The 26564-nt window shown below is 46.3% G+C and overlaps 1 protein-coding gene across 2 annotated transcripts in view; it reads left to right on the plus strand.

The window, feature by feature from the left end:
- The window catches only part of cspg5a (chondroitin sulfate proteoglycan 5a), a 37759-nt gene extending 15135 nt beyond the window's left edge, over nt 1-22624 (plus strand). Inside the window, exons 3-5 of one of the 2 annotated variants that reach the window (XM_080857310.1) lie at nt 10718-10906; nt 14853-14931; nt 21735-22624. In XM_080857310.1, the coding sequence (XP_080713436.1) occupies nt 10718-10906; nt 14853-14931; nt 21735-21905 (439 nt within the window). In that variant the 3' untranslated portion in view covers nt 21906-22624. The remainder of the gene's footprint in view (nt 1-10717; nt 10907-14852; nt 14932-21734) is intronic. The other variant, XM_080857311.1, reaches the window with a different exon arrangement.
- The last annotated feature ends 3940 nt before the right edge of the window (nt 22625-26564 follow it).

Here is a 26564-nt window from a genome sequence, read left to right on the forward strand (position 1 = left end):
ACGGAGTGTGTGTGTGTGTGTGTGTGTGTGTGTGTGTGTGTTTGTGTGTGTGTGTGTGTGTGTGTGGGGCGGGGGGTTGTGGGGGGTGGGGACATGGATGTTGTGTGTGTGTTTTTGTGTCATACTATGTAAGATTGAATTGATTATACTTACACTTGCATTTATGGGACGTGTGTGTGAGTGTGTGTGCGCGTGTATGTCTGTGTGTGTGTGCTTCAGGCGTGTGTGTATGTGTGTGTGTGTGTGTGTGTGTGTGTGTGTGTGTGTGTGTGTGTGTGTTTGTGTGTGTGTGTGTGTGTGTGTGTGTGTGTGTGTGTGTGTGTGTTTGTTTCAAGTGGCTGACTGCGTGTTGACTGTGTTGTTTTTCCCAAAGGCAGACAGTGAGCACATGTCAGAGACTTGTGCAGCTTGTTATAATTAAGTGAAGGCAGCAGTAGTGGGACACACTGGCCCTGGTTCACCCTACTCCTCCTCTCTCAAACTGCCTAACAAACACAGCCCTGCTCTGAACTCCTCACTGCTCTCAGAATACAATCTACACTATCTAGCATTGATCTACACTATCTAGCATTGATCTACACTATCTAGCATTGATCTACACTATCTAGCATTGATCTACACTATCTACCATAGATCTACACTATCTACCATAGATATACACTATCTAGCATTGATCTACACTATCTAGCATTGATCTACACTATCTACCATAGATCTACACTATCTACCATAGATATACACTATCTAGTATTGATCTACACTATCTAGCATTGATCTACACTATCTACCATAGATCTACACTATCTACCATAGATATACACTATCTAGTATTGATCTACACTATCTTGTATTGATCTACACTATCTACCATAGATATGCACTATCTAGCATTGATCTACATTATCTAGCATTGATCTACACTATCTAGCATAGATCTATACTATCTACCATAGATCTACACTATCTAGTATTGATCTACACTATCTAGCATAGATCAACACTATATAGTATTGATCTACACTATCTAGCATAGATCAACACTATCTAGCATAGATCAACACTATCTAGTATTGATCTACACTATCTAGCATAGATCTACACTATCTAGCGTAGATCTACACTATCTAGCATTGTTCTTCCATTTCAAATGTCAGTCATATCTTTCACATAGACATTTGGTGTATGCACATAAGGATAGGTGTATGTCTATATGTAGAATTAAATAGACAGTATGTGTATGTATATATATCATTGTGCATGCATATTATTTCCACCCCAAGATATAGGTCTACATTCCGTCAAGGTTCATTGCTACTAGAGTGACAACTAAAGAAACGAACGAGGTCAAGGATAGCTGGTTGTCAACACTGGTGATCATACATTAAATGCATTGCCCATCATTCACACAGTTGATGCACATTTGTATTAGTGTGTGTGTGTGTGTGTGTGTGTGTGTGTGTGTGTGTGTGTGTGTGTGTGTGTGCACTAGCTTGTAAAATATGAGATTTCCAGTTCTGAGGATTTTGTGAGGTGTATGTGTCTCATGGACAAGCCTGAAAGCATGGCAGGATTTCAAGTTCCTTAGAGATGGTGTGTGTTTGTGTATGCATGTGTGTGTGTGTGTGTGTGTGTGTGTGTGTCTGTGTGTGTCTGTGTATGTGCGTTATATTATATGGTGGAGCTGGGCAGCCTGGTGAGATTGGCCTCTGTTGTGACAGACGGGATGGGACCCTATTAATGATAACCCCTAATCCAGTCTCTGATCCACGACCCCCCTCCCGCCCAGTCCAGTGGGGTGTCCCCCCACAACAGTACACTCCATCTGGGGTTCACCGTGCAACAACCTGGGGGGCATCCGTGGAGGGACATGGTGAGAGGAGAGTCCTGAATACACTTAATCAAGTAAATATTGTGGGGATTTGGTGGGCCTGAATAATGTGCCTTTAAAAGGGACAGAGCCCTTTATTAGGGAGTCCGAAGACGGAAGCTGGTTAAGCCTTTTCTTTCAGTGAGTTAATGAGAAGGTGCTGCTGTTGACTGGTTAACAGGGAAGCTGTGTTGGGGGGAGAGAGAGACTGAGAAAGAGAGAAGGATAGATAGATAGGGGGAGAGAGATGTGTAAAGAGACTGAGACAGAGAAAGACAAAACTGTTGAGAGATAGAAACAAGAAGAGGAGCGAGGGACACAAAGAACAGAAAGAGAAATGAACGAGGGAGAGAGTGATAGAGACAGCAAGTGGAGAGGATGAGACAGAAAAAAAGACAACAAGCGCTAGTGAGTGATTGGGAATTTGTTGAAAGAAAAGAGAGAGGAAGACAAATTACAGGGTAAAAAAGAGCAACAGAGAGAGAGAGAGAGAAAAGGAGGGAGAGAAAGAGGAGCATTAGCGAGATTATCCCACTCGCTACAGCTGCCCTGGCTATTAAGTAAAAAGATGGGCGTGCACTGGAGTGCATGGGTAATATAACTTCAGAAGAGGCAGCCCCAGCTGAGACAGGAGAACAGGAGAAACAGAGAGAGAAAGAAACAGATTGAATGTGTATGTGTGTGTGAGAGAGAGAGAGAGGATGGAAAAGAATAGAAAAGATGGAAGGATAGAGATAGGAGAGGGGAAGTGATGAGGGGGATGGATATACAGCCGCGGAAAAAATTAAGAGACCACTTCAAAATTATCAGTTTCTCTGGTTTTACTATTTATTGGTATGTGTTAAAGTAAAATGTACATTTTAGTTTTATTCTATAACCTACTGGCAACATTCCTACCAAATTTCAAATAAAAATATTGTCATTTAGATCATTTATTTGCAGAAAAATGACAATTGGTCAAAATAGCAAAAATTATGCAGTGTCTTCAGATCTCGAATAATGCAAAGAAAACAAGCTCATATTCATTTTTAAACTACACAATACTAATGCTTACACTTAGGAAGAGTTCAGAAATCAATATTTGGTGGAATAACCTTGATTTAAAATCACAACTTTCTTGTGTCTTGGCATGCTCTCCACCAGTCTTTCACATTGCCGTTGGGTGACTTTATGCTACTCCTGGCGCAAGAATTCAAGCAGCTCGGCTTCTTTTCATGGCTTGTGACCATCCATCTTCCTCTTGATCACATTTCAGAGGTTTTTTATGGGATTCAGGTCTCGAAATTGGGCTGGCCATGACAGGGTCCTGATCTGGTGGTACTCCATCCACACCTTTACTGGCCTGGCTGTGTGGCATGGAGCATTGCCCTGCTGGAAAAAACACTTCTCAGAGTTGGGGAACATTGTCAGAGCTAAAGGAAGCAAGTTTTTCTTCCGGGACAACGTTGTACTTTGCCTGGCTGAGGTTTGTAAAAGACCATAAGGATTGAAAAAGCGGACTGGTGGTTCTTCTAAGTTCGTCTTCTCTGATGAGTCCGATTTCACAGTAGGTGCAAGACTCTCTGGCTTGTAGGCCTCTCCAGGTCTCCGTCTAACCATCAGACGACCATGTGTTGGGCAAAGCTGAAAATTGGACTCATCAGAGAAGACGAACTAGAAGACCCTCCAGTCCGCTTTTTTCAATCCTTATGGTCTTTTACAAACCTCAGCCAGGCAAAGTACAACGTTGTCCCGGAAGAAAAACTTGCTTCCTTTAGCTCTGACAATGTTCCCCAACTCTGAGAAATGTTTTTTCCAGCAGGGCAATGCTCCATGCCACACAGCCAGGCCAGTAAAGGTGTGGATGGAGTACCACCAGATCAGGACCCTGTCATGGCCAGCCCAATTTCGAGACCTGAATCCCATAAAAAACCTCTGAAATGTGATCAAGAGGAAGATGGATGGTCACAAGCCATGAAAAGAAGCAGATCTGCTTGAATTCTTGTGCCAGGAGTAGCATAAAGTCACCCAACGGCAATGTGAAAGACTGGTGGAGAGCATGCCAAGACACATGAAAGTTGTGATTTTAAATTAAGGTTATTCCACCAAATATTGATTTCTGAACTCTTCCTAAGTGTAAGCATTAGTATTTTGTAGTTTAAAAATGAATATGAGCTTGTTTTCTTTGCATTATTCGAGATCTGAAGACACTGCATCTTTTTTGCTATTTTGACCACCTGTCATTTTTCTGCAAATAAATGATCTAAATGACAATATTTTTACTTGAAATTTGGTAGGAATGTTGCCAGTAGGTTATAGAATAAAACAAAAATGTACATTTTACTTTAACACATACCAATAAATAGTAAAACCAGAGAAACTGATAATTTTGAAGTGGTCTCTTAATTTTTTCCGCGGCTGTAGTGAGGGAAGGTCATGTGGCTCTTTTCTGCATCTGCCTCAGCTACTGCTCACCCAGGGACGCTCTGGCAGTCATCCATCTCCATATTAAATCCCCATTGTAACACACATACACTCACACACAGACGCACACACACACACTTACACACACACATGTATACAATAAGCAGCAGTTAAGTACACAAAGACACACACGAAATACAGACACAGAGACACACACACTTCCACAGAGACACCCTATAAACACACAACCCCCTCTCCCTCTCTTTCACACACACACACACACACACACACACACACACACACACACACACACACACACACACACACACACACATACACACACACACACACATACACACACACACACACACACGCACATACACACACACACACACACACACACACACACACACACACACACACAGGCTTCTGTCTCTCACACATATTATCTGCACCAGAGGCATCCATCCGTCATCGGCTATAACACGGCCAGTCGAACGAGAGTGACAGACTCTCATTTCAATCTCAGTGAAGCACATGGGAGCTACTAGCAGCACTATCGATCCTATCTGCAAAGCAGAACCACAATCATTTTGATACACTGTAGCTTATTCTCATGTTGGCATAAAGAGAGAGAGAGAGAGAGAGAGAGAGAGAGAGAGAGAGAGAGAGAGATACAGTGTGGATGAGAGGACAAGTAGGACTAAGATTCTCATACTTTATACTTCTACATAATGGTCTTTTACTGGGACCGTTTTTAATGAACATGTTTACTATTACTGTTAGTAGGGATAGGCGCGCTCTACTTCAAAAAAAATATAAATGCGTTTTCGGGTGCGAGTAAAAGAATGTTAACTATTAGTAGAATAAAAACCGCACTCTCAAGCTTTTCTCCTTAATAAAAAGACCAGTTTATTTCGCACAGACGCGTTTCGGCCTTAAGCCATCGTCAGGCCGAAACGGTCTCTTTATTAAGGAGAAAAGCTTGAAAGTGCGGTTTTTATTCTACTACTATTACTGTTGCCTGCCCTGGTGTCCTGTCTTTGGACTCAATACATTCTCTGTGTTGAAAGTGAAAGTCCTCTCTATGGCAGAGGTGGCGAGACACACACACTCTGAAATCCACCTCTGCAATTATCCCATCTAGGGAAGTGACACACACACACACACACAGTGAAGTGAGGTTACACACTAACCCGGAGCAGTGAGCTGCCTTTGGCGGTGCCCGGGGAGCAGTGATCGGGAGTTAGGTGCCTTGCTCAAGGGCACTTCAGCCGTGGATGTGGGCATGGGAGAGCAGTGGTCTACCACTTCCCCCGCCTACATTTTTCCTACTGGTCGGGGATTGAACTGGCCACCCTACGGTTTCTAGCCTGAAACCCTAACCAGTAGGCCACGGCTGCCCACTTGTGTTGTGTTTCATTCTACTGGCACAACATAAGTGAACACAATATAGCTAACACATTCCATAACAGCTTGGCAGCAGCTATGTCTCTGGGACGAGTAGGACTGCAGTGCATTTTGGTCCTCAAGTGGGGCGAGTCCAGCGGATGCGGCCCAAATTGGGGCCAGGGATCTGGCTATCTGATCTGATGTCTTTTCTAAACATTTAAACCAACCTTACCTGTCCATTACGTCACGTGTTCCTGTGTTGCAAAGCATTCCACCTCCTTCCCTTTCTCCTCCATTTAGCATCCCAGGACCATGGCCAGCTACCAAGCCAAACATTCGTATTACTAGCGCCATTAATCAAGCATTCCAATGGGCGATCTAGCGACATACCTCTTAAAGAGGGGAGAGGAAAAAGGACACAGCCATGTGGGAATTTACTGAGGATAAATCATTTGACGAGAGAAAAGGAAAAACAGGAGAACAAAGGAGGACAAAGACTGAGGATTGAAAGAGTATACATATACAGATCCAACATAGTGGCTGACTGGATGAATAGTCGACTAAGTGAAAGAGAGTATGTGTGTGTGTACGTGTTTGGGTGAAAGAGTGTGTACGTGTGTGGGTGAAAGAGTGTGTGTGTGGGTGAAAGCGAGTCCTGTGGAAGCGGTGGGGGGACCGGGGGAAGAGCGCTGCAGAATCTTTTTGAAGCCTCTGAGACGTTTAAAGGAAGCATTTGAAAGTAACCTCTGTGCAGTTCATCAGTAGGCTTGTCACTCCGCTTTCCAGACAAGTGAATACCCATCCCCATCCCCCTCCCCCCTCTCCTCTGCACCCCCCTCCCCCACCCCCACCCCCACCCCAGCACTGGCAGCATGCCAAGCCTGGTCTCTATGACCTCCCCAGCCTGCCTGGGTTGGCATGGACACAAAAGGACAGGATACAGGATGCCAGTGTGAATGGAGGCGAAGCCGACCGACTCACCAACCCTCCCGCATCCCGCACCCCTCCCCGGGCTGTGAGGGTGAATCTAAACGATACACCCCCCCCCCCCCCCCTTTCACTTTCACTATTTACGTTCCGAAGCACGTGTGTTTGTGTGTGTCTGCATGTTTGTGTGTGCATGTGTGTGCGTATGTGTTTGTGTTTGTTTGTGTGTGTGTGTGTGTTTGTGCGTTTGTGCGTGTGTGAGTCCAACCGTGCATAGGAAGGCCTTCCTATGCCAGAGCATTCTAGTGACAGAAAACAGGGACATGGGAGGGAGAGTAGAATTAGCTATGTATTAACTTCATGTGTGTGTGTGCGTGTGTGTGTCCGTGTGTGCATGTGCGTGTGCGTGTGTGTGTGTTTGACGAAAGCATATGGGTTGGTACAAGTGAGTGTGAATAAGCATTTGAATAAGCATTGAATAAGCATTTTATTGTGAGTGTGAAGGCATTTGTTCTCTCTGTAGATTTGGGTTCACTGGTGTGTGTTTGTGTATGTGTGTTTGTGTATGTGTGTTTGTGCATGTGTGTTTGTGTATGTGTGTTTGTGTATGTGTGTTTGTGTATGTGTGTTTGTGTATGTGTGTTTGTGTATGTGTATTTGCAAAATTACCACATGTATCTGTGTGTGTGTGTGTGTGTGTGTGTGTGTGTGTGTGTGTGTGTGTGTGTGTGTGTGTGTGTGTGTGTATGTGTGTGTCTGTCTGTGTGTGTGTGTGTGTGTGTTTGTGTGAGCATATGTATATGAGTGTGAGTACATCTGCGTTACAGTGTCAGCTTGTGTGACTTTTAAAACTCTCCCTTCATCACTCTCTCTTTCCCTCCCTCCTTCTGTCTCTCCCTCCCTTCCCTGCAACTCTTCCTCTCTCTCTCTTTCCCCACTTCTCTCTTCCTGGCACTCCCCTTCTCTCTCCCTCTCTCTCTCTCCATCTCTCTTTTTAGCACTCTCCTCTCCTCCCACTCTTCTCTGCATCCCTCTCCTCACATGCTGGTTCTTCATCATCCTCCATGTTTTTTTGAGAAAGTGACAGCTCTGCCCCAGCTTGTCGCTCAGTCAGAAGCGATAAATCTCCTGCCCCCCCCCCCCCCCCCCACACACACACACACACACACACACACACACACGCACACACACACACACACACACACTCACACACACACAGATGCACATACACACACGCATATGCGCGTCCTGTCCTCAGTGCTGTCTTCTCGTTGCAGTGTTCACAGCTGTCAGACCAGTGCTCACCCTACCTCCAGCGTCAGACACCAGGGCAGAGGCCCGGGCTCAACAGCAGCCACACAGCCATCAGCCTTAGGCGCTGAGAAACTGCAGAGGCAGCCTTGGCCCTGAGGCGCTGTGCTGTTTGGATGTGTTTGGGCTTCGACTCCGAACAAACACATTCATCAGGTGAAGCCATCTGCTTCTGCCGGCCTCTCTGGTTTATCCCCAAGTGCAGACTCACAATCCATGCCCAAAAAGGAGAGAGACAGAGAGACGGGTGCAAGAGTGCGAATAAGAAAGACAAACAGAAGAACGGAGCCAGAGAGAGTGAGAGGAAATGTGATAGAAAATATGCGTGCTACTGAGCGCTGAAAAGAAAGAGAGAGGGAGAGAACATGAGATAATGTGTGAGAAGGAGAGAGGAGCTTGTAGAAACAAAGAGAAAGAGAGAGACTTGAGCACAGAAGGGCAGCTATGCCTTGCATAATTGTATTTCGTAACACATGTTTTTTATCTCTGTATTTGACTTTTGTCTGTATCCATGCCAAATGGCTGGCGCCAATTGGTTATTGTAAAGAGCCACGCCTTCCTGTCTGCAGCTCCTCCTAGGTAGATCCTTAGATCCTCACTCCCTTCCTGAAATGCCCCACCTTGCACCACCTCAACCAGCCCCCGGACACACCCCTCAGAGTTGTCTATCCTGTTTCTCTATATCTGAGCATGGAACTTCTACGCTCTGTGGAATCGCTATGTGGGAACAGCTGGCAGCTGTGTGTGGTGAGAGAACAGAGCAAGGAGTGATGCTGGGAGACTGAGGAAACAAGGCCTACTTTTGTGGATAAAGAGATGCAAAGCCCACGCAGAAGGGCCCTCCGCTAGACGATGGGCAGATATCTCCTAGTCCTCGCTCCTTGTCTCTCTCCACTGTAGCGTGTTGTGTGCGTTTTGAGATCAGTTGCATGGAATACGCAGAATTAACCCTACCCTACCCATCAAACCAGCATTCCAACACATTCCTTTGCTAAGAGCATCCTGCAAACGCAACTCATTTCAGTTCTAATATAGATTTCTGTTTTCATACAGTATAACAGCTGGCATGGCCAAGAGCTTTGCCATTAAATGAAGCTAAAAATATAACACCATAGACATCAAAACACCGGCCTTTTATGAGTCACTGTCATTCTGTCAGTCTCTGACAAAATGGACACAATTATCTTGTTGAGAGCGCAGGCTGTTTTTCAAAAGCCACAGTACAGCCCTGGATGCCCCACTCGTGTCCTTGAGTGGACCTGAGAGTTTAAACGGAGCCCTCAAGTCCCCCTCTCCCATTATCCACCGCGAGTGAGCGCGGAGGTGGTCTGATGGAGCTCACCTCCACCCGAGTGACTGAATAAATGAGCTAGTTGGGGGCTGGAGGGTAAGGCATTATCAGACACCCCCGGAGCAGCACTCCCACTGAGCCCCATGCATTATTCAGACAAGCAGATGCGGGAGAGGGTGTTTAGAGAAGGTCAAAATGAAGACGGATGCAAGGATTTTAGCTGTAGAGTAGGTTTGTCTTTGTGCTGACGGAAGCGGTGTGTGTGTGTGTGTGTGTGTGTATGTAAATCAGGAGACAGTAAGACACTTAAGCTATACATTTGGATAGCATCTGTGTCTGATTGTGTGTGTGTGTGAGAGTGTGAGAGTGAGACAGTTCAGGCGAGAGGATGGTGCTATGACAGTTTTTTCTGGACCACCTCTCTCTGGGTGTCTCTCTGGGAGGCTGTCTGGAAAGAGACAGCGGGACATATGGCTCAATTAACCTCCTGTTTCCTCTCTCCTCCACCTCTCCCCTCCATCCCTCCATCTCTCCATCCGTCACCTCTCCCTTCCTTTGCCCCTGCTCTTGTTTGTTCCCCCACTCTCTGCCCCCTCCTACCGTACTGCAGAGCAGGAGAGAGCTCAGTGTAAAAAGCAGAGAGGGCTCGAGGCAGGTTAGAGTGAGGGAGGTCCAGAGGTTAAATTGGCCCTTATGCACATATGCAAGGAGGAGAGGAGCAGGCCAGACATGCAGTTTGAAAAGTCAATCTGTTCAGAGTCCCTTCTGGTGGAAAATAACACACACACACACACATACAGTATATATTAAAAAAAAAAGAAAATCCCCAGGGGAACAGCTGGCAATTGAAGGACACTGGCAAGACATAACTTCCAGAACGTTCTGGGTGAAGACCTTGCAAGAGAGCTCACTCAGAGTCCTTGACTAATGCTCATACCACAGGGAGACAAACACAGAGACGGAAATGACACTCATCAGTGATTACTCAATTCATAAAAAAAATTATATCATGATCATCACCCTCAACAAAACTAAGGCTGTGTGTTCAAGGCTGTGGTGGCCATAGACAATACATGTGCTGATAAGATATCTGTCTTCACTAGAGTTTCCAGACTCTTCCACGAGTGTGTTGGAATGCCCACCCAGGTGTTACATACAAACAAAAGAGAAGAAAAAATGCATCCTGATCTGTAGTGCAATAAAATGTTGAAGAGGGTAGTCTGTTCTGTTGAATTGAACTCTGTTGAAACCTCACCATCTCACCACCTAGACCCTACCCTTTAGTTCCTGCTTCAGATTCTACTCAGACCAGAACCATCAGTCACCAGCAAAGGAACATAATGGGGAACCTTTGGGTCTTCAAAGAAGAGCCTTCTTAGAAAAAGCATGGTTGGCTACTGCCTGAACATAAATGTACTCTGCTCATAATTCCAGGCGCTGAATGTGTATACTGACCAGGTGCTAGAACCGTGCAAATCTTGCTAATTGCTAGTCTGACAAAAGGTTCTTGTCTTCTCCTGTCGCAGGTGCAACGTGCAGGAGTACGTGTGGAACAAGGGCGCGCGATGCGAGTCGGTCATCACGGAGTTCCAGGTGATGTGCATCGCCATCGGCGCCTCGGCAGTCATGCTGCTGCTGCTCTTCATGATCATCGTCTGCTTCGCCAAGCAGCTGCACGTCCTCAAGACTGAGAACAACAAGCTGCGCAAGCGCAGGTCAGACTCCACACCAGCAGGGGCGGCGGAGAGAGAACAAGCAAAAGAGAGAGAGAGAGAGAGAGAGAGGAGGGTGTTGGAGGAGGGGGTGGCAAGGGATGTGAAGAACAAAGGGAAGGGGTGGTAGCTGTATTTTAGACTCTAGTGGTTGTTTGATTAGACACACACTACTTAAGGGTTTTGTAAATAACTAAAGAGAGCCATCAGAGAAGACCAAAGAGGGATATGGTGGTTGTAGAAAAGGTAGTAGTATGTGACAGAACAGAAGAAATTAAGGTAACACTTTATTTGGACAGTCCACCTACAGAGACTTTACAGATGATTTTTTGAAATTCAAATCCAAATTCACCATAATTTTAACCAAACCCAACCCCTAACCCTAACCTTAACAATAAATTGTAGTGAACATAGTTTTAACAGATAGCTTGTTTATAATGTGAGCATCTGTAGATAGTCTATAGGGGACCATCCAAATAATGTGTGACCAGAATGCAAGGAGCCTCAGCTGATCAAACTAGCTGACAGTGGCTGATTCAGGACTGGACACATCCGGCCAGGGGAATATGAGAGACAGAGCGGAGAAAGGCGGAGGAAAGACAGGAAGAAAGGAAGTAAACTTCCCAGATGACAGAGAGCAAAGTCACAAGGGTTGGCAGGGAGCAAAGACCCAGCCAGGCCTGGAAAGAGAAAGAGAGAGAGAGAGAAAGAGAAAGAAAGCAGGAGAGGTTACAGGGAGAGGAGGAGCACGAAATGGGCTGATTTAAAAAACAGATGGTGTTGTCATGTATCAGGGCTTGTTTTATGGCTTGACTGAGTGAGTGAGTGAGTGAGTGAGGGAGCGGTAGAGGGAGAGAGAGAGAGAGAGAGAAAGTGCTTGGACTGTGTTGTCGTGATTTCAGACTAACTGTTAATCAAGGCGTTTTCCTCAGTATTTTTGTTGTGGTACCTGCATCAGCTTGGCGGAGGGGCACAGGCTGGCTGCAGCTGATGGCATTGAGGGTAATGATGATGATGATGATGAGAATAAAGATGATGCAGGAGAGTGAAGCAGAGGCTGGATGGCGTGCTAATGCCTAGCGTAAGGCGTTAGCAGCTCAGAGCAGCGATGCCACAGCAGTTCCAGCTGGAAAGTAGGCCAGTGAGCAAAAGGGGGGAAGGGGGGGGGGGGGAGGATGATGGGGGGAGGTGGGTGGAGTGACCTACATACAGCTGTGAAACCTGGGGGGTGTGGGGGTGGGGCTGGAATTTAAAAACTGCAGACAGCTTCATAAAAGAGCCGGCGCATGGCAAAAAAAAAATGTGGAAGATGATGCTGCCGAAAAATGGGTGGAAGAACGAGGAGAGAAAACAAAGGAAGAACAGCACACATGGATGGAGGATAGAGGGGAGAGGGAAAAGAGAGCAGGCATCCGCCATTAGCATTAGCATTAGCAAGACCAGAGAGAATGAAGAGAGGTGATGGGTGAATACATGGAAGAGCAGAAGGGAGAAAAGGGTAGATGAAGGACAGATGGAAGGACAGATAGAGAGGGAAGACAATAGATGATATGAAATGGACAGTAAGAAGAGATGGTGTGATAGATCCATGGTGTGATAGATCCATGGAAAGAAAGAAAGATGGGATCGATGGATGGAACGGAAGGATGAATGGCTAAACGGAAGAAAAGAGAGATGATATGATGGGTAGATGTAAGGGTGAGAAAGTGAGATAGTCTCATGCATAGAAAAAAGATTCAGAGAGGTTCTTTGGGAGTAAGAATGACCGTGGTGTTATGGATGAACTCAGAGAGGAGAAGAGAGATGGTGTGATGGATAGTGGAATGTTGCTATAGATACCTGGTTAGAGATGATGAGGGGGATTGATAGAGAGAGGACAAGAGAGATGGTGTGATGGGTATGTGGAGGGGTAGAGGAGGGACAGTGTGATGGGTGGAAAAGATAAACGGGCTGCAGTGAGAGAGAGAGAGACGGATAAGGAGAGAGGGAAGGAGACAAAGGAAGAGAGAGGGATAGGGAGAGACAGAAGGAGAAAGAGGGTGGGGCAAGAGAGAGAGGTGGGGGAGGGAGAGAGAGAACGCATCAGACGCCCCCCCCCCCCCCCCCCCCCCCAATCTGCTGCGGATTACTGCGGTGAGGAGTGTGCAGCTCCACCAACGCCATAAGCTGCTGCTGATGCGGACGCTGATGCTGCCGTTACTGCTACTGCTGTCATCTTACTTGGAGGAGAGAGAGAGGGAACCATTGAGAGGATGGACTAAGAGAAAGGAGAAAAAGAAGGGGTTTAGAGCGAAAGAGAGGGGGCTTAAGAAGAGTTGAAGGACAGATGGAGAGAGGGAGGGAGAGAGGGGAAGGAAGGGCAAGGAATGGAGGGAATGACAGTTAGAGAGGGAATAGGGAGAGACAGACATGGGGGGGTGAGTAAGGAGGGGTATGAGAGGCAGTGGAGTGGTGAAAACAAAAAGGAGGGTGCAATTTAACACCCTCTCTCTCTCTCTCTCTATCTCTCTCACACACACACACACACACACACATACGCATGGATGCATGCCTGCACATACATGCACACACACACACACATACACACACACACACACACACACACACACACACACACACACACACACACACACACACACACACACACACACACACACACACACACACACAAAGATACTCACACACACATATATATATATGCACTGTGCACACTCTGGTTAAGCAGTCAACAAAATGTTGCTCTTGTATAGACTCTAATCTAGAAGCTCCCATGCTGATGTCATTAAATTATGCAAGACATTTTATCAGCACACTCACACACACACACGCACACACACACACACACACACACACACACACTCACACACATAGAACTCTAGAGACAGGGCTAATTGGCAGCCTCTCTCTTCTACTTACTCTCAAGCATCATTAAAGAAGGTTTCACTAGCTTATCGTTAAATATATATATACGGGAGGAAGACAGAGCAGGAGGGAGTGGTAAAGAGAGAGATGAAAAGAGAGAAAAAGAAAAGAGAGAGAGGGGCAATGGTGGTCAATGGTGGGAAAGTAGATGAGGGATTGGGATAAAGGGGTGTGTTAGTGTCAGCGTATATGCTTGAGACAATGGGTGTTAAGGAAGACTATGCACACTGACAACACACACACACACGCACACACACACACACACACACACACACACACACACACACACACACACACACACACACACACACACACACACATGCGGGATATTTCATTGACTGAGCGTTTTTTCAAGAAATGTTGAACAAGAAGAATGTGTGGGTTTTCACTGAATAAAGTGTGTATGTTTTTCGATGTTCCTTCCACATCTGGGTGCTCAGAATGTGTCCGTGTTGAGCTCTGGGTTGGGTCCACACATGGTGACGCCCTGCCTTAGCAGAGGGCCGGACTCCGGGTGCAGAGCTGACCAGTGCTCTGTCCTTTGGTCGCGGTCCGTCAACGTGTTTGTGTTGCATCACAGAATGTTTATTGTTTATTGTGTGTCTCCAAATCTACATGTTAGCATCCGAGTCTCTCCCAGATTTGCACTAATGCTTCTCTCTCTCCTGCTTCCTCCCCCTCCCCTCCCCACCCCTCCTCTCAACCCTTCCCATTGTGTCATCACACTATGCTCTCCTTCTCTAATTCTTCTTTCACACTTCTTTCCCACCCCTTCCATCCTACTGCTCTGTCCATCTTCTCCTCTCCTCATCTTTCCCTCTGATTCTCTCTTATTCCTCCGTGTCCTCGACTCTCGTGTTTTCTCTTCACTGTTCTCTCCCGTTGCTCTGCTCCTTCCCCTGCTATTTGAGATTTCTCATCTCTCGCTTTCTCCTCTCCTCCTTCATCTTCCTTTTTCATCACCCTCTCTTTCATCTCACTCTATCCCTCTCTCCGTTTGCCCCCCACACACCCCCCTCCCCCACAGCAGTAAGTACCGTCCTTCCTCGGAGCAGCACAATGATAATTTCTCGTTGTCCACCATCGCTGAGGGCTCCCACCCAAATGTAAGGAAACTGTGCGACACCCCTCCTAACCTTCCTCATGCCCGTGCTTTGGCTTACTATGATAACATTATCTGTCAGGTAACGTGTTTCTCCTCTCTCTTCCCCTTCTCTTCCCCTTTCTGCATGGTTCTGAGAGTAACCTTTTTTATTTGAGGGGGGGTTCGATGGAGGGGGTAGGCGTAAATAATGGAGAGCGAGGAGGGGTCGGGGGGGGGGGGGTTGATCTCTCTCCCTATCTCCCTCCCTTGCTCTCTTTCTCGCGCTCTCACTCCATACGGCAAGTTCGCTCTTCAGACAAGAAGCCCCTCGGTTGCTGGGGTAACCACTGTTGCCATAGCAACAGGCTTACTGTAAGGAAACCGGCCGCCACTCTCTCTCTCTTTCTTTCATGTGGCGTGCGTGGACTCGGCCCCTAGTAGTGTGCAGTGGGTTACGGGTACGGGTTCACTGAGTGTAGCAGCGGACCACAGTTAATTATCCCCCATCAGCTCTCCTCTCTTGTTTCATTCATCTGGCCAGCTGTGTGTGTGTGTATGGCACTCACACCTGTGTGACAGAGAGGAGAGAGCACACTAGCAACAAACTCTCTCATGACACAAAGGGACCCATGAAAAACCCACTGTATTGATCCCTCAGTAGACAATCGATGCTTAGGCAGACCTCAGATGGTCACCCACCATATCATTGACACTGCAGCATCCTCCAAACACACACACACACACACACACACACACACACACACGCATACACATGCACACAGACATTCACACACAGACATAAAGTGCCCGTTATTTATAATTCATAGAATGGCTCTTAGGTTCTTTTCTGCTCTTGTCTGGAGGTCGCCCTGCCTGTTGGAGTGCCCCCCCCTCTCTCCAAACCCCCTCCTCTTTCTGCTTTCCTTCCTCTTCACCTCTGCATTGGTGTGTCATTGCATGCTCTATCGCTCACATGCGCCCTCTAGTGGTCATGTGAGCTGCTGCTGCTGCTTGCTCGCTGAACTCCACCCTTGCCCACATATATATATTTATATATTTATCCATATATTGATATATCTGTATGTCTGTTTCACTCGTTTATCCTGGTTCTGGGGTTTAGAGGGAGGTGGGAGGTGGGGTGTCTTGTTTGGGACAACAGGTGAGTGCCTCTTTCAAAGCAGGATAAACATCTGCGATGCAACGTCTCCCCACCACCTGTTGGTGGCACTTGGGGGGTGGGGGGGGGGGGTCAGACACACACCTACACACAGACACATGTCTAACATGGCTGCAGCATGGGGGAGTAGATGTAGTGCTAACATTGATGTTGTTCTCTGTGTGGGATAACCATAGCACCACGGAAATAACCTCCTCAGTCAACCAAGGAGTCTGACAAAGATCATATCCATTTAACACGGTAACAACAATCTACTGCACAGAAGGACAGAGAAGAAGATCTCTGTCATCTTTGGCATCCACCTCAGCAAGAGGTTTGCGACTACAGGCATTCCGACTGCTCGGCTACAGTCATGGTCTCTCAGCTCAGAAACTAACTCTCATTCGCTAATCTACCGTCCTCCACCGTTAGCGCCCACCCACCCTCGCATACACACAGTAGGCATAAACCTAGAGATGAAGCTAACACTTTTTACCCGTTCCATGAAATCTTTTTCCTTTTATTCCTGATGCAAGTCGCTATCTCAGTTCCTTAAATAGCCACTCTTCACCTCCAGTGAGGAGCAGTCACTCTCTGGTGTGGGCCAGCACTCAGGGCGTGGCCACAGCCAGCCAGCCAGCCAGCCACACCAAGCAGGTGGTACCCAGATCAGGCCCATATGCACTTCGGTGTGAACTGCTTAACTTTCTGGGAATACACTGGCTCCTTTGAAGTCCAGGTGCCCGGGTGCATGAAACTAGATTTTGACTAGTCTTACAATTTAGTCCAGCTCATATTGCTGTGATTGAAAAGAGTCTACTTGGCCAATGAGGTCCCCTTTTAAGTGCCCTAACGTAGGATGAAAGGAAGGGAAGGTGACAATCAGGGAGACTAATCCTTCTCACAGCATTATCCTGTCTGGGGGATCGCCTCTCTACCTGTCTCTCTGCTCTATCTGTCCCTCCGTCTATCTCTCTCTTTCTCTCTTCTCTTTCGAACTGCCCCATCCGTCCGCGTCCTGTCTCTGCTCTGTTGAAGGTGTGTTTGTGTATCTGAGGTACATAACCCTCTGCCCTGCCCCCACCCCTTAGAAAACCATGAGCAGATACACCTGGGAGTGTAAGAACAAAGAGGACCCCGACTGCGAGGTAAGATCAACAATCCCCCCCCACAATCACAACCACTACTGTCCCCAACCCCCCTCCAACCCAAAGAGAGTCCCGTCATCACAGGAGCACTGGCTCCTTTCTCATTGTCCTGTGGCCCCGTCAATCATCCTTTTCTCAAGTCAGTGGACCAATCCCTGTGCCGTGATCAATCAGAAGTGCAGTCGCACATCCCCAGAGTCCTGCAGAAGAGTGGTCCATAGAATGTCTAATGTCTGTCCGTTAGAAACAGGGAAAACAAGGAAAAATTGTTTTTGTCCTGTTATCACAGCCTAAAAAAGCACATACCATTTCAGAACGTTCCCACTAACTTCAGAGTGCAAGTGTTATTGACTTAACAGTGATAACCTTGGAATCATTTCAGAAAGAAGGACAAAGAAAATAGTCTCCATGCCGCAAGCATTAGCTAAAACAGTTACTTTCATTCTACACAGCATTTCAGTGCAGTCCCACTAAATTTGGCTTACAAATATTATTGACTCACAGTATAATTCTCATGTTTTTGTATGTAAATGCCATCTGTAAATACTATGTACATTGCTTGTTCTGCTTCAGAGCCAAGTGTATACTGTAACTCAGGGGTCTCAGAAAGAGAGGTAGAGCAGTAGAGGAAGAGGCCCATCTCCTGATCTGAGAGACTGATAAGAGGGAAGGTTCATCGGAGGGTGATGGTGCTGAAATCAATCCCCTTCTCAGATGAACTGAGCGCTGCTCCCTCCGCTCAGAGATGAGGTTAAAAAACACAGAGCTCATCCTCATCTCCAGCGCAGGCTTCCTCTCGCCGCATGCGCCGGGTCTGACCTTCAGACCCAAGAGGACGCGGATATCGATCGTCTCCGCAGCACAAAGGGAAAGCCGAGAGTTCCTCGCGTAAAACACTCCTGAAAATGAAATGCATGCAGCAAAAAGGGATGAATCTCTCAGGATGGGGGAGGGATAAGAGTACACACACACACACACACACACACACACACACACACACACAGACTGCCAGGCTCTTTATTACCGTCAGCCAAATGCTGCCGCTCCGCAATCAATATCCGCTTGAGTAAAAAGAGAGAAGCCTGGGAATGCAGCCAATCTCAAATGCACACACACACACACACACACACACACACACACACACACACACACACACACACACACACACATACACACTTTCATAGATTCACATGCACACACACGCATACAGGCACTTGTGAATTTATTTACATGTTTGCACAGACACACTCTCTCTAGCTCGCTGTCATACACACGAATGCACACAACACACACATACACACAAACTCATACTCTCGGATTTACCCTCCAAGTTTGACAGGAATATCTGAATAATGTAATAGCAGTGAGAAAAAGAACTCCTGTTAAAGTCAAGAAAATGAAACATAAGCAGAACTATCTCCTTAGGCATTCTATGGACCACAATTGTGCAGAAGATGAATTTTATGATCTGTAAATGAAATACACTAGCCTAAACCTGAGACGCTGTTAAGCGGCCACCAGTTTCCCTTTTCTGCCCTGAATTCCCCTGTATTCTCTATCCAGTCCTTCTTTATGGGCTGTGCTGTGCTGTGCTGTACTGTCCCAGTGAAGTGAGTAAAGTCGTCCCTTTACTGAAGTCCTCTGTAACGTCCCCCGCTCCTGTCCTCTTCGTGTCCTTCCTCTTCTCTGTCTACAAACGGCTGACATCAAAAACAGCATACGGTCGGCCGACTTCAAAACAACATCCTCAGAAAAAAAAAAAAAAGAAAAACACCCACACACAAACAAGCGTTCACTTACTTTCCCCGGCTTCTCAAATCCACACAGCTCTCTAGAGAGCCACTTAAACTCACAGTAGCTGTAACTCGTTGTTGTGTTGTGTCTGCCAAGTCGCTGCCACCGGCCCACATTTGGCCCGCATTTGGCTGGAAACGGGCCCTAATCTAGCATGCATCTTGGTTTATCTTAGACCACTTATGATAAGTAAACACATTTCATCTCAAGCAACTTACAGTTTGCGGAAGAAATAGCACTTAAGAAATGGCCTCGTTGTAATATATGAGATTGAACCTCTCAGCATAATGGCAAAATTATAGTTCTATAAATTGTTAATGGGATTGCCATCTTGTACATTATTCTAACACTGCTGTGCTGAAAAAACGGTATCAAAGTCACTTCAGGGAGGCAGGAAGAAATTGCATATGCACAGCTGCCATCTGTGTGGGTACCTGTCAGTATTTTCAATGTGATTCTGGTCAGGCAGGGATCTAATTAAACTGCTCAGCCCACTGCTTAGAATTGAAAACGCAGCTGGCGACTCATCTGAGGTAGTCCGAGTTGGCACCCACTGGCGGCTCAAAGGCAGCACCCCCGCACAGGACCGGCTAATTGAGCCTGAAATTAAAGGCCAGTGGAACAAATGCAGGTTAAACCCCCTCAAGAGTGTAGAGCCAGGAGAGGGAAGCTAAGCAGTCTGACATCACCTCAGCATATCTGACATGGCGTTAAGCTCGTTTTAGGGCAGTGCAAAGAAGACATTCTTTTTACCGAAATAGACAAAAACAGTCTGGTTTACCTGATACTCACGTTGACATTTGTAGATTTTAGCATTTTCAAAACTCTGCCTTAGTAAATGTGCAGTCTCTGAGGACTAATCTTATAAGCCAAACAAGGGTAATTAACATATCTGCTCCTTGTCATCAAATGTATAGGGGAAGGATGCAAAGACAAACACATTCATCACCTTCATCATATATCCCTGTGATATCTCTGTTTCATCTGCACATAAATGATCCAACTCCCCCCACCACCACCACCACCACCACACAAAAAAAACACATTTAAAAACCCTTGCCCCCCGCCCCGCCCCAACCCTTCTAGATCCCTTTCCAAATGCCCTGAAAACAAACCCAATACCAAACCAAAACCAAAACAAACACGTTTTCCAGTTCCACGCTGACGGAAAGAAGGAAGGCCCCTACCCCGTTACCCTGGAGGTGGCGTACCCGCACGTCCTGCCCGAAGTCACTATATAGGCCTGCGCTGAACGGGTAAATCACTTCCTGCTGGATTTCACCTTACGCCTCCTGATAGATGTGTGACACACTGACACACATGTGCCTTAGTCCAATTACAGGATTATTACATCTGCCTTGCCCAATCAGTGGCTTGTGTGAGTGTGTGTGTGATCATGTGTATGTGTGTGATCACGTGCGTGTGTGTGTGTGTGTGCGTGCGTGTGTGTGTGTGTGTGTGAGAGAGAGTGTGTGAGGTATTGAATGCAAAATAAAGAAACCCCTCTTCCCTCTCGTTGGTGGCAAACACCGCACTCAGTGACCCACGCAAGCATCATATATTTTCATTGCAAGCACCCGCTATTGTTTTTAAAATAAACAACAAACTTGACTTTTCTTTATCCTCTTAAGACATGAGTCTCTCTGCAGCTAAGTAAGAGAGACAAAACACACACACACACACACACACACACACACACACACACACACACACACACACACAAACAGACACTAACACACACAAACAGACACACAGTCCTTTTATGTGTGGTTTCTCTCTTTCTCCTTCAGTTACTGCCCTAATTAGGGTCTGTTTGATGGTTATTCCACAGAGAGTAAACTGGGCTTGGTTGGCATTGCAGTAGATTCCTAGTACCTTCCCTGCCTACCTTAAGCCTTGGTTTTGTTTGGGGGTGGGGGTGGGGTGGGTGGGTGCGTGTGTTTGGGGGGGGGGTTATCAGTTAAGTAGTGAGGCCAAAGGAGATGCATAGGGCTGTATGAGAGGCTGAAGGGGTGGTGTTGCATGTGTGCATGTGTGCCTTGTGTGTTTGGGGAGGGAAGGGGTGGGGTGGTAAGACCCTGTGCTTTTCTTTGCAAAACAGTCTCTTGTACAGTCCTCTCGTCATCCTTCTAAACCCACAGGTGCAAAAAGTGCATTCAGTCCCCACCTAAACAACTCGTTGTAAACTCATTTGCCGTGAAATGATGGGAGGCCTGATGGGTAAATGTGGTTCTCTGTGTGCTCTTCTCCTTATAAACAAATTTATTCCAGCAACCTGGATAAGCAGGTAGTATCCCCTCTCTGAGAATGATTGACTTCTAATGCATTTACAGAATGTGTCATAGATACACACTGAACTTATGAAATGACTCATTGTAAGAGAGCGGTCGATTAAACAGGTTTTGAATAAGTTTGAGTAAGTGAATCAGGAACATTATTTGTTAGATTAACTTTTAGATGGTTCTCGAGCACATTCACGATTATGATCATATTATGAAACATAATCATATGCACTTCATATAATCAATGCTCTACGCATTGATGTTACCTTAAATAACAGGGTGTCAATGATAGAAGGACCCAGATGTATGATAGTAGATCACAACAGATAGGACAATAACAGAGGGGGGCTGTGTTCTGGATCAAAAAGATCTTGACACTACACCAAATGGGAACACACATGTTTGTTTTGTGGGGGGGTTCTAATGGAATCTGTCGGTTCTTCAGGATGATCCTCATGCCCAGAACAAGCTGGAGGACTCCGTGAAGGCCCCCCCTCCCAAGGAGGACGAATCGCTGAACATCCAGAACTCTCTCACCCCCAAGCAAGAGAACCACAAGGGTCTCGGCGATGAGAACTCCTCGGAGGTAAACTCGCTGCAGAACAACATGATGTAGAGCAGAAAAATAAAGCAAACGAAAAACAACAACAACAACAACAACAACAGCACTCAACCACTGCCACCCCAATTCTCGACCGACACCCTACCCCCCCAAACCTCCATCCCCAACAACAGCAACTACAACCAGCCCTCAGGCAAACGACACTGCAGCTACTGTCACCACCAATACCAATACCAACACCACAGACAAATAACGCTATACCCTCCAAACTTTCAACCGCCAGCTCAGACCCCAACCCCCCGCATCACCCCTTGACCCCCACTCAGACTCTGCATCGCAGCCCCCCTCCCCACACACCCCACCCTTGTCGTAGTCTCTTTTTTTGCTCCTGTAGACCAGTCTTTAACCTTTACACACATATACACACAAACACACACCTACACACATACACACACACACACACACTCCTACACACACCACACACACACCTTCCCCTGCCTTACTGAATACTGGCATGCGTTGGTGTATTTTGTAAAAAGTTAAACAAAAAAATTACATATATACGGATACATTGTCATAAATAGGAAAAAAAGAAAAAAGCTACTGAGAGGTTTTGATGTTTGTCTGACTAATTCAGTGAGTATGTATAAATATATGAAAAAAAAAAATGCTTGGATTGATATTAAGGTTAAAAAACACAATGTGTCTTCGTTTTCATTGATGTGATTTCTAATCCTTTGATGTACTTGTTTTATTTTGTACTTTTTTGGGAATACCGACTTTAAAGAGAAAAAATCAGTCCGTTGTTGAAATAAACCTTTTTAACATTAAAACCCTTGTCCCTGTGATTCCTGGATGATGCTTTTACCCAGTCTTGTTGCTTTTTGTGTCTATAACCATAAGGGCTGCCTTTTCTGGGCAGAGGGTAAGCCTAGAGCTGGCTTAAATTGTTTGTCTGTCGCCTGAGTACCATCATTCACAATGCAATTTAAGCCAGCACTAGACACAATCCCTGTCTGGAAGAGCTGCTCTTTGCCTCTCTTGCTATGAAACGGCAAATCTGCATGGCTTTTCGCTCCTTGATGGCTCCCTGGTCTTTGCTCCCAACCTTGACACACACACACACACGCAACACAAATCACCAGATATAGTTTTTGAACATGTGTGCATCAACTCTTGGCACAGACGAAGGATGGCGTCCAACACACAAAAACTGACACTTAAAGGGTTTGACTGTCAATCTTGTCAGAAGCAGAATGAAGTCCATCGCAACAGTTTGGTAATCAAATGATGACACTATGATTGCAAGAGGTTGAGGATGATTTTGAAATTAGTTTGAATCTGAGAACATCACAACAAATATTTGAAATCTTGACCGGAACATCTGTTGTGGGCATTGAAGTCACACACACACACATACACACACAACAAGTTTCTTGTTGGAGCATCTACCTACACACACCCACGCCTTTCTATTCCTGCAGCTTGCATGTTCCTCACCTTTGTCTCTCTCTTCATACACTACATCATCCGACTTGTAACACCCTCAACTGGCATGCTCTAATGAACAGCCAGGCGTTAGTCCAGCTGGCTCCAGTTAAACACACACTCACAAACAGTCTCACAGAACCAGTTTCACAGATCTGGATACCACTTCACCTCTTGAAAACTGCACAAGTTGTGTATGCCTTAAATTAATGAAGTGTAATTTAAGCGCATGAATGAAAAACACAGTTGACACCTCAGATGGAAACAAAATGGCCTCTTTTATCTCTGCCTGGGTCCTATGTCTCCTACGCCTTTTCCTGTAACTACAGTGCCACCTTAACAATTTCTATGTTAGAGAATTCTGGATGAACCTTTGCATGGGAGTTCTTTTCACAGCCTTGTATTTTGGCCTCTTAAACTCTTCTGTTAGGCAGCCTGGCTGAGACTCTTCATCCTCTCTCATGGTCTTCCTCCAAGAGCCTTCCTTTCATGTGGCTGCTGCGTGTTTAGAGACAGGCCCCTCTTGTGCTTCTTCTCCCCATAGTGAGCTGAGAGAGAGCGTTTACACAGGAGAGGACTAATTAGGAGTGGGCAAGCACCAATGAGAGTACTAATTATAAATCCCCCTCTCTCTTTCTGCTCTGTCTTTCATTCTCTCTCTTTCTCTGGCTCTCTGTTTCTCTCTTTTGATGTCTCTTCCTTTTAATCTCTCTCTTTCCCTCTCTCTCTCTCTCTCTCTCTCTCTCACACTCACTCTCTCTGTCTCTTATTTTGTCTCTCTTCATTTTGTGTTGTCAGTATACCAGAGGCCCACGGTCGGTATGTCTCATTATATCACTACATGTTTACAGTATGCCCCTAGTAATATTCACCATTTTAGCGGCAGAGGAAGGAAGGGATTGAATTAAAACCTTGCCTGTGCTGCCTGGATAATGCCTCCTGGCAGTGTAAAAAAAAGATACAAATACATTTTGTATGTTTACATGTTTGTGTGTGTGTGAGTGTGTGTGAGAGAGAGAAAGATAGAGAAGGAGGGCGAAAGAGTGGGTTGGGTGGCTTGGAGGGGACAGAGGATCTAAATTTAGGTTGATTTAGCCTTTGGAATTTGGGATTATTACAGAATATAACCTCATTGACACTCACCTCACTCTCTCTCGCTCTCCCTCTCTCTCTCTCTCTCTCTCTCTCTCTCTCTCTCTCTCTCTCTCTCTCTCTCTCTCTCTCTCTCTCTCTCATGCTCTCTCTCTGTTGCTTTATTCCCATCACACACACATACGCACACAATATCAATGAGGAACAAGTTGGTGTGGATTTGTGGCCTCTATCAATATACCATTTCTCCAAATTGAATTACTGAAGCCTTAGCAGCTACCATGGTAACGGCATTCGTTAGGTTTTCAACAGAGGAAAAGCAAATTTAGGGGTAGGACGCACTGCAGTCTCTGAGTGCCTTTGTGCCGGTAATAATGGCGGTTTGCTCAGCCTGCTATTTCACAGGCCTTGAGTTTGAAAGGAGCGACAGGAAGCCCTGCTGTAGTGTTGAGTGAATGCAGCACAGCCTTAGCATCCGCTATTTTTACTATGAAGCCTAACACAAGCTGATGACATGCTTTATTGCTGTGTAGTCCCCCAGAGGTGAGATCAAAAGACATGGAAGGGGATGGGCAATGCATGAGGTTGAGGCTGTTTTCATCCATAACCTCCTGGGCTTTCAGTGTGCAGAGAGACCATTACCCGCTAGCAGCTAGCTCAGGAGTCGGGTCTAATGGGCTTTCAGTGTGCAGAGAGACCATTCCCGGCTAGCAGCTATCTCAGGAGTCGGGTCCAATGGGCTTTCAGTGTGCAGAGAGAACATTCCCAGGTCTGATGTCGGTCCAGTGCAGATCAGGGCCAAATGGAGTTCGGGGTTGTCACCTTGGTGACTGATGACAAGGATGCTGCGCATGCCCACCTGTCTCTTATCCCAGTTTCCTCTGGCTTCCTCCTCAGTACCCGCAGCAGTACCGGTCTCATAATGTCTCATTCCATCTCAGCCTACTTCTCACTGAAATATCTCACTGCAGTCTCTTTCCCTTTTTCAATGCACGCCATTTGCTCTCCGCCCCCACCCCCTCATCCTCCACCTCCTCGCTGTTGCTTCCAAGCACGCTCTCACACAAGTGGCACTCCATGCATAGGAGGTGTGGTTGTCATAGAAACTCGCTCCGATGCTATAGGTCAAAGTCAGACCGAAAGGAAGACTGCCTGCTTTCTCTTCTGATCAGTCATGCGGAAAAGCACCAAAGCGTTACAGTATCAGAGCAAAGATTTGCATGCAAAATGATCCTGCTGCAACACATATAGTGGGTATCGGTAAAATGAGTATTTCCCACTATAGGAAAAAGATAACAGATTTGCCTCATGTCTTGACGAGTATACATATAGGATCTAATTAACAATCATAGAACACATGAATACCTAATACTGGCGTCAGGCCACTGAGGATAATGTCTTACTGCATTAAAACACTCATGAAAACCCTGACCGGCTTTGTTTCCATCGCCTAGTTGCAGCAACTTCCTCCACCCTTCCCTCTCTCACCCACTTCTACTCGGTGACCTAAATCTGTTGGAAGCAGTGGCGCATCTCTTGAATAATGCTCTCGGAATAAGTCTGATGCTCCTGCATGCATAATGGGATTCTTTTGCATGTTTCCCTGTATCTCGCCACACAACCCCCCCACCCCCAGACCCTCACACCCTCCCCCCAAACAACTCGACCCTGTGAAGCCAGTGGTGAGGCGGTGGGGCGAGGCCAGCCTTTGCCACTGGGAGACCACCAAAAGGAGAGAGAAAGAGGCCGGATCCCTGCTTTGTCATTGGCTGAGGATCTGGTGGCACGATGACACACTGGTTTCAAAGGAAGCACTACTATTGGACTGCAAGCACACACACACACACACACACACACACACATAAATACACACACACAGGCACACACACACACACACACACACACATACATAAATACACACACACATCCAATGGTTTAGTAGCACACTGTTGCCCAAGAGACTAACTCAAGGTGAGGGAGAGAAGTAGTAGAGTTTGAACTGACTGAACTCTGTAGAAATGCAGTGTATTCTAAATGAGGTTCTCTTTTGGAATGTGGAATCTTTTCAGACGGAGATAAGACATGTAGCCATTAGGGGAAATTTGTCCTTATAGGGTGCGTGTTTCAGGATCT

This window comes from Sprattus sprattus (assembly GCF_963457725.1).
Source record: "Sprattus sprattus genome assembly, chromosome: 19".
In the NCBI taxonomy this organism is placed as follows: Eukaryota; Metazoa; Chordata; class Actinopteri; order Clupeiformes; family Clupeidae; genus Sprattus; species Sprattus sprattus.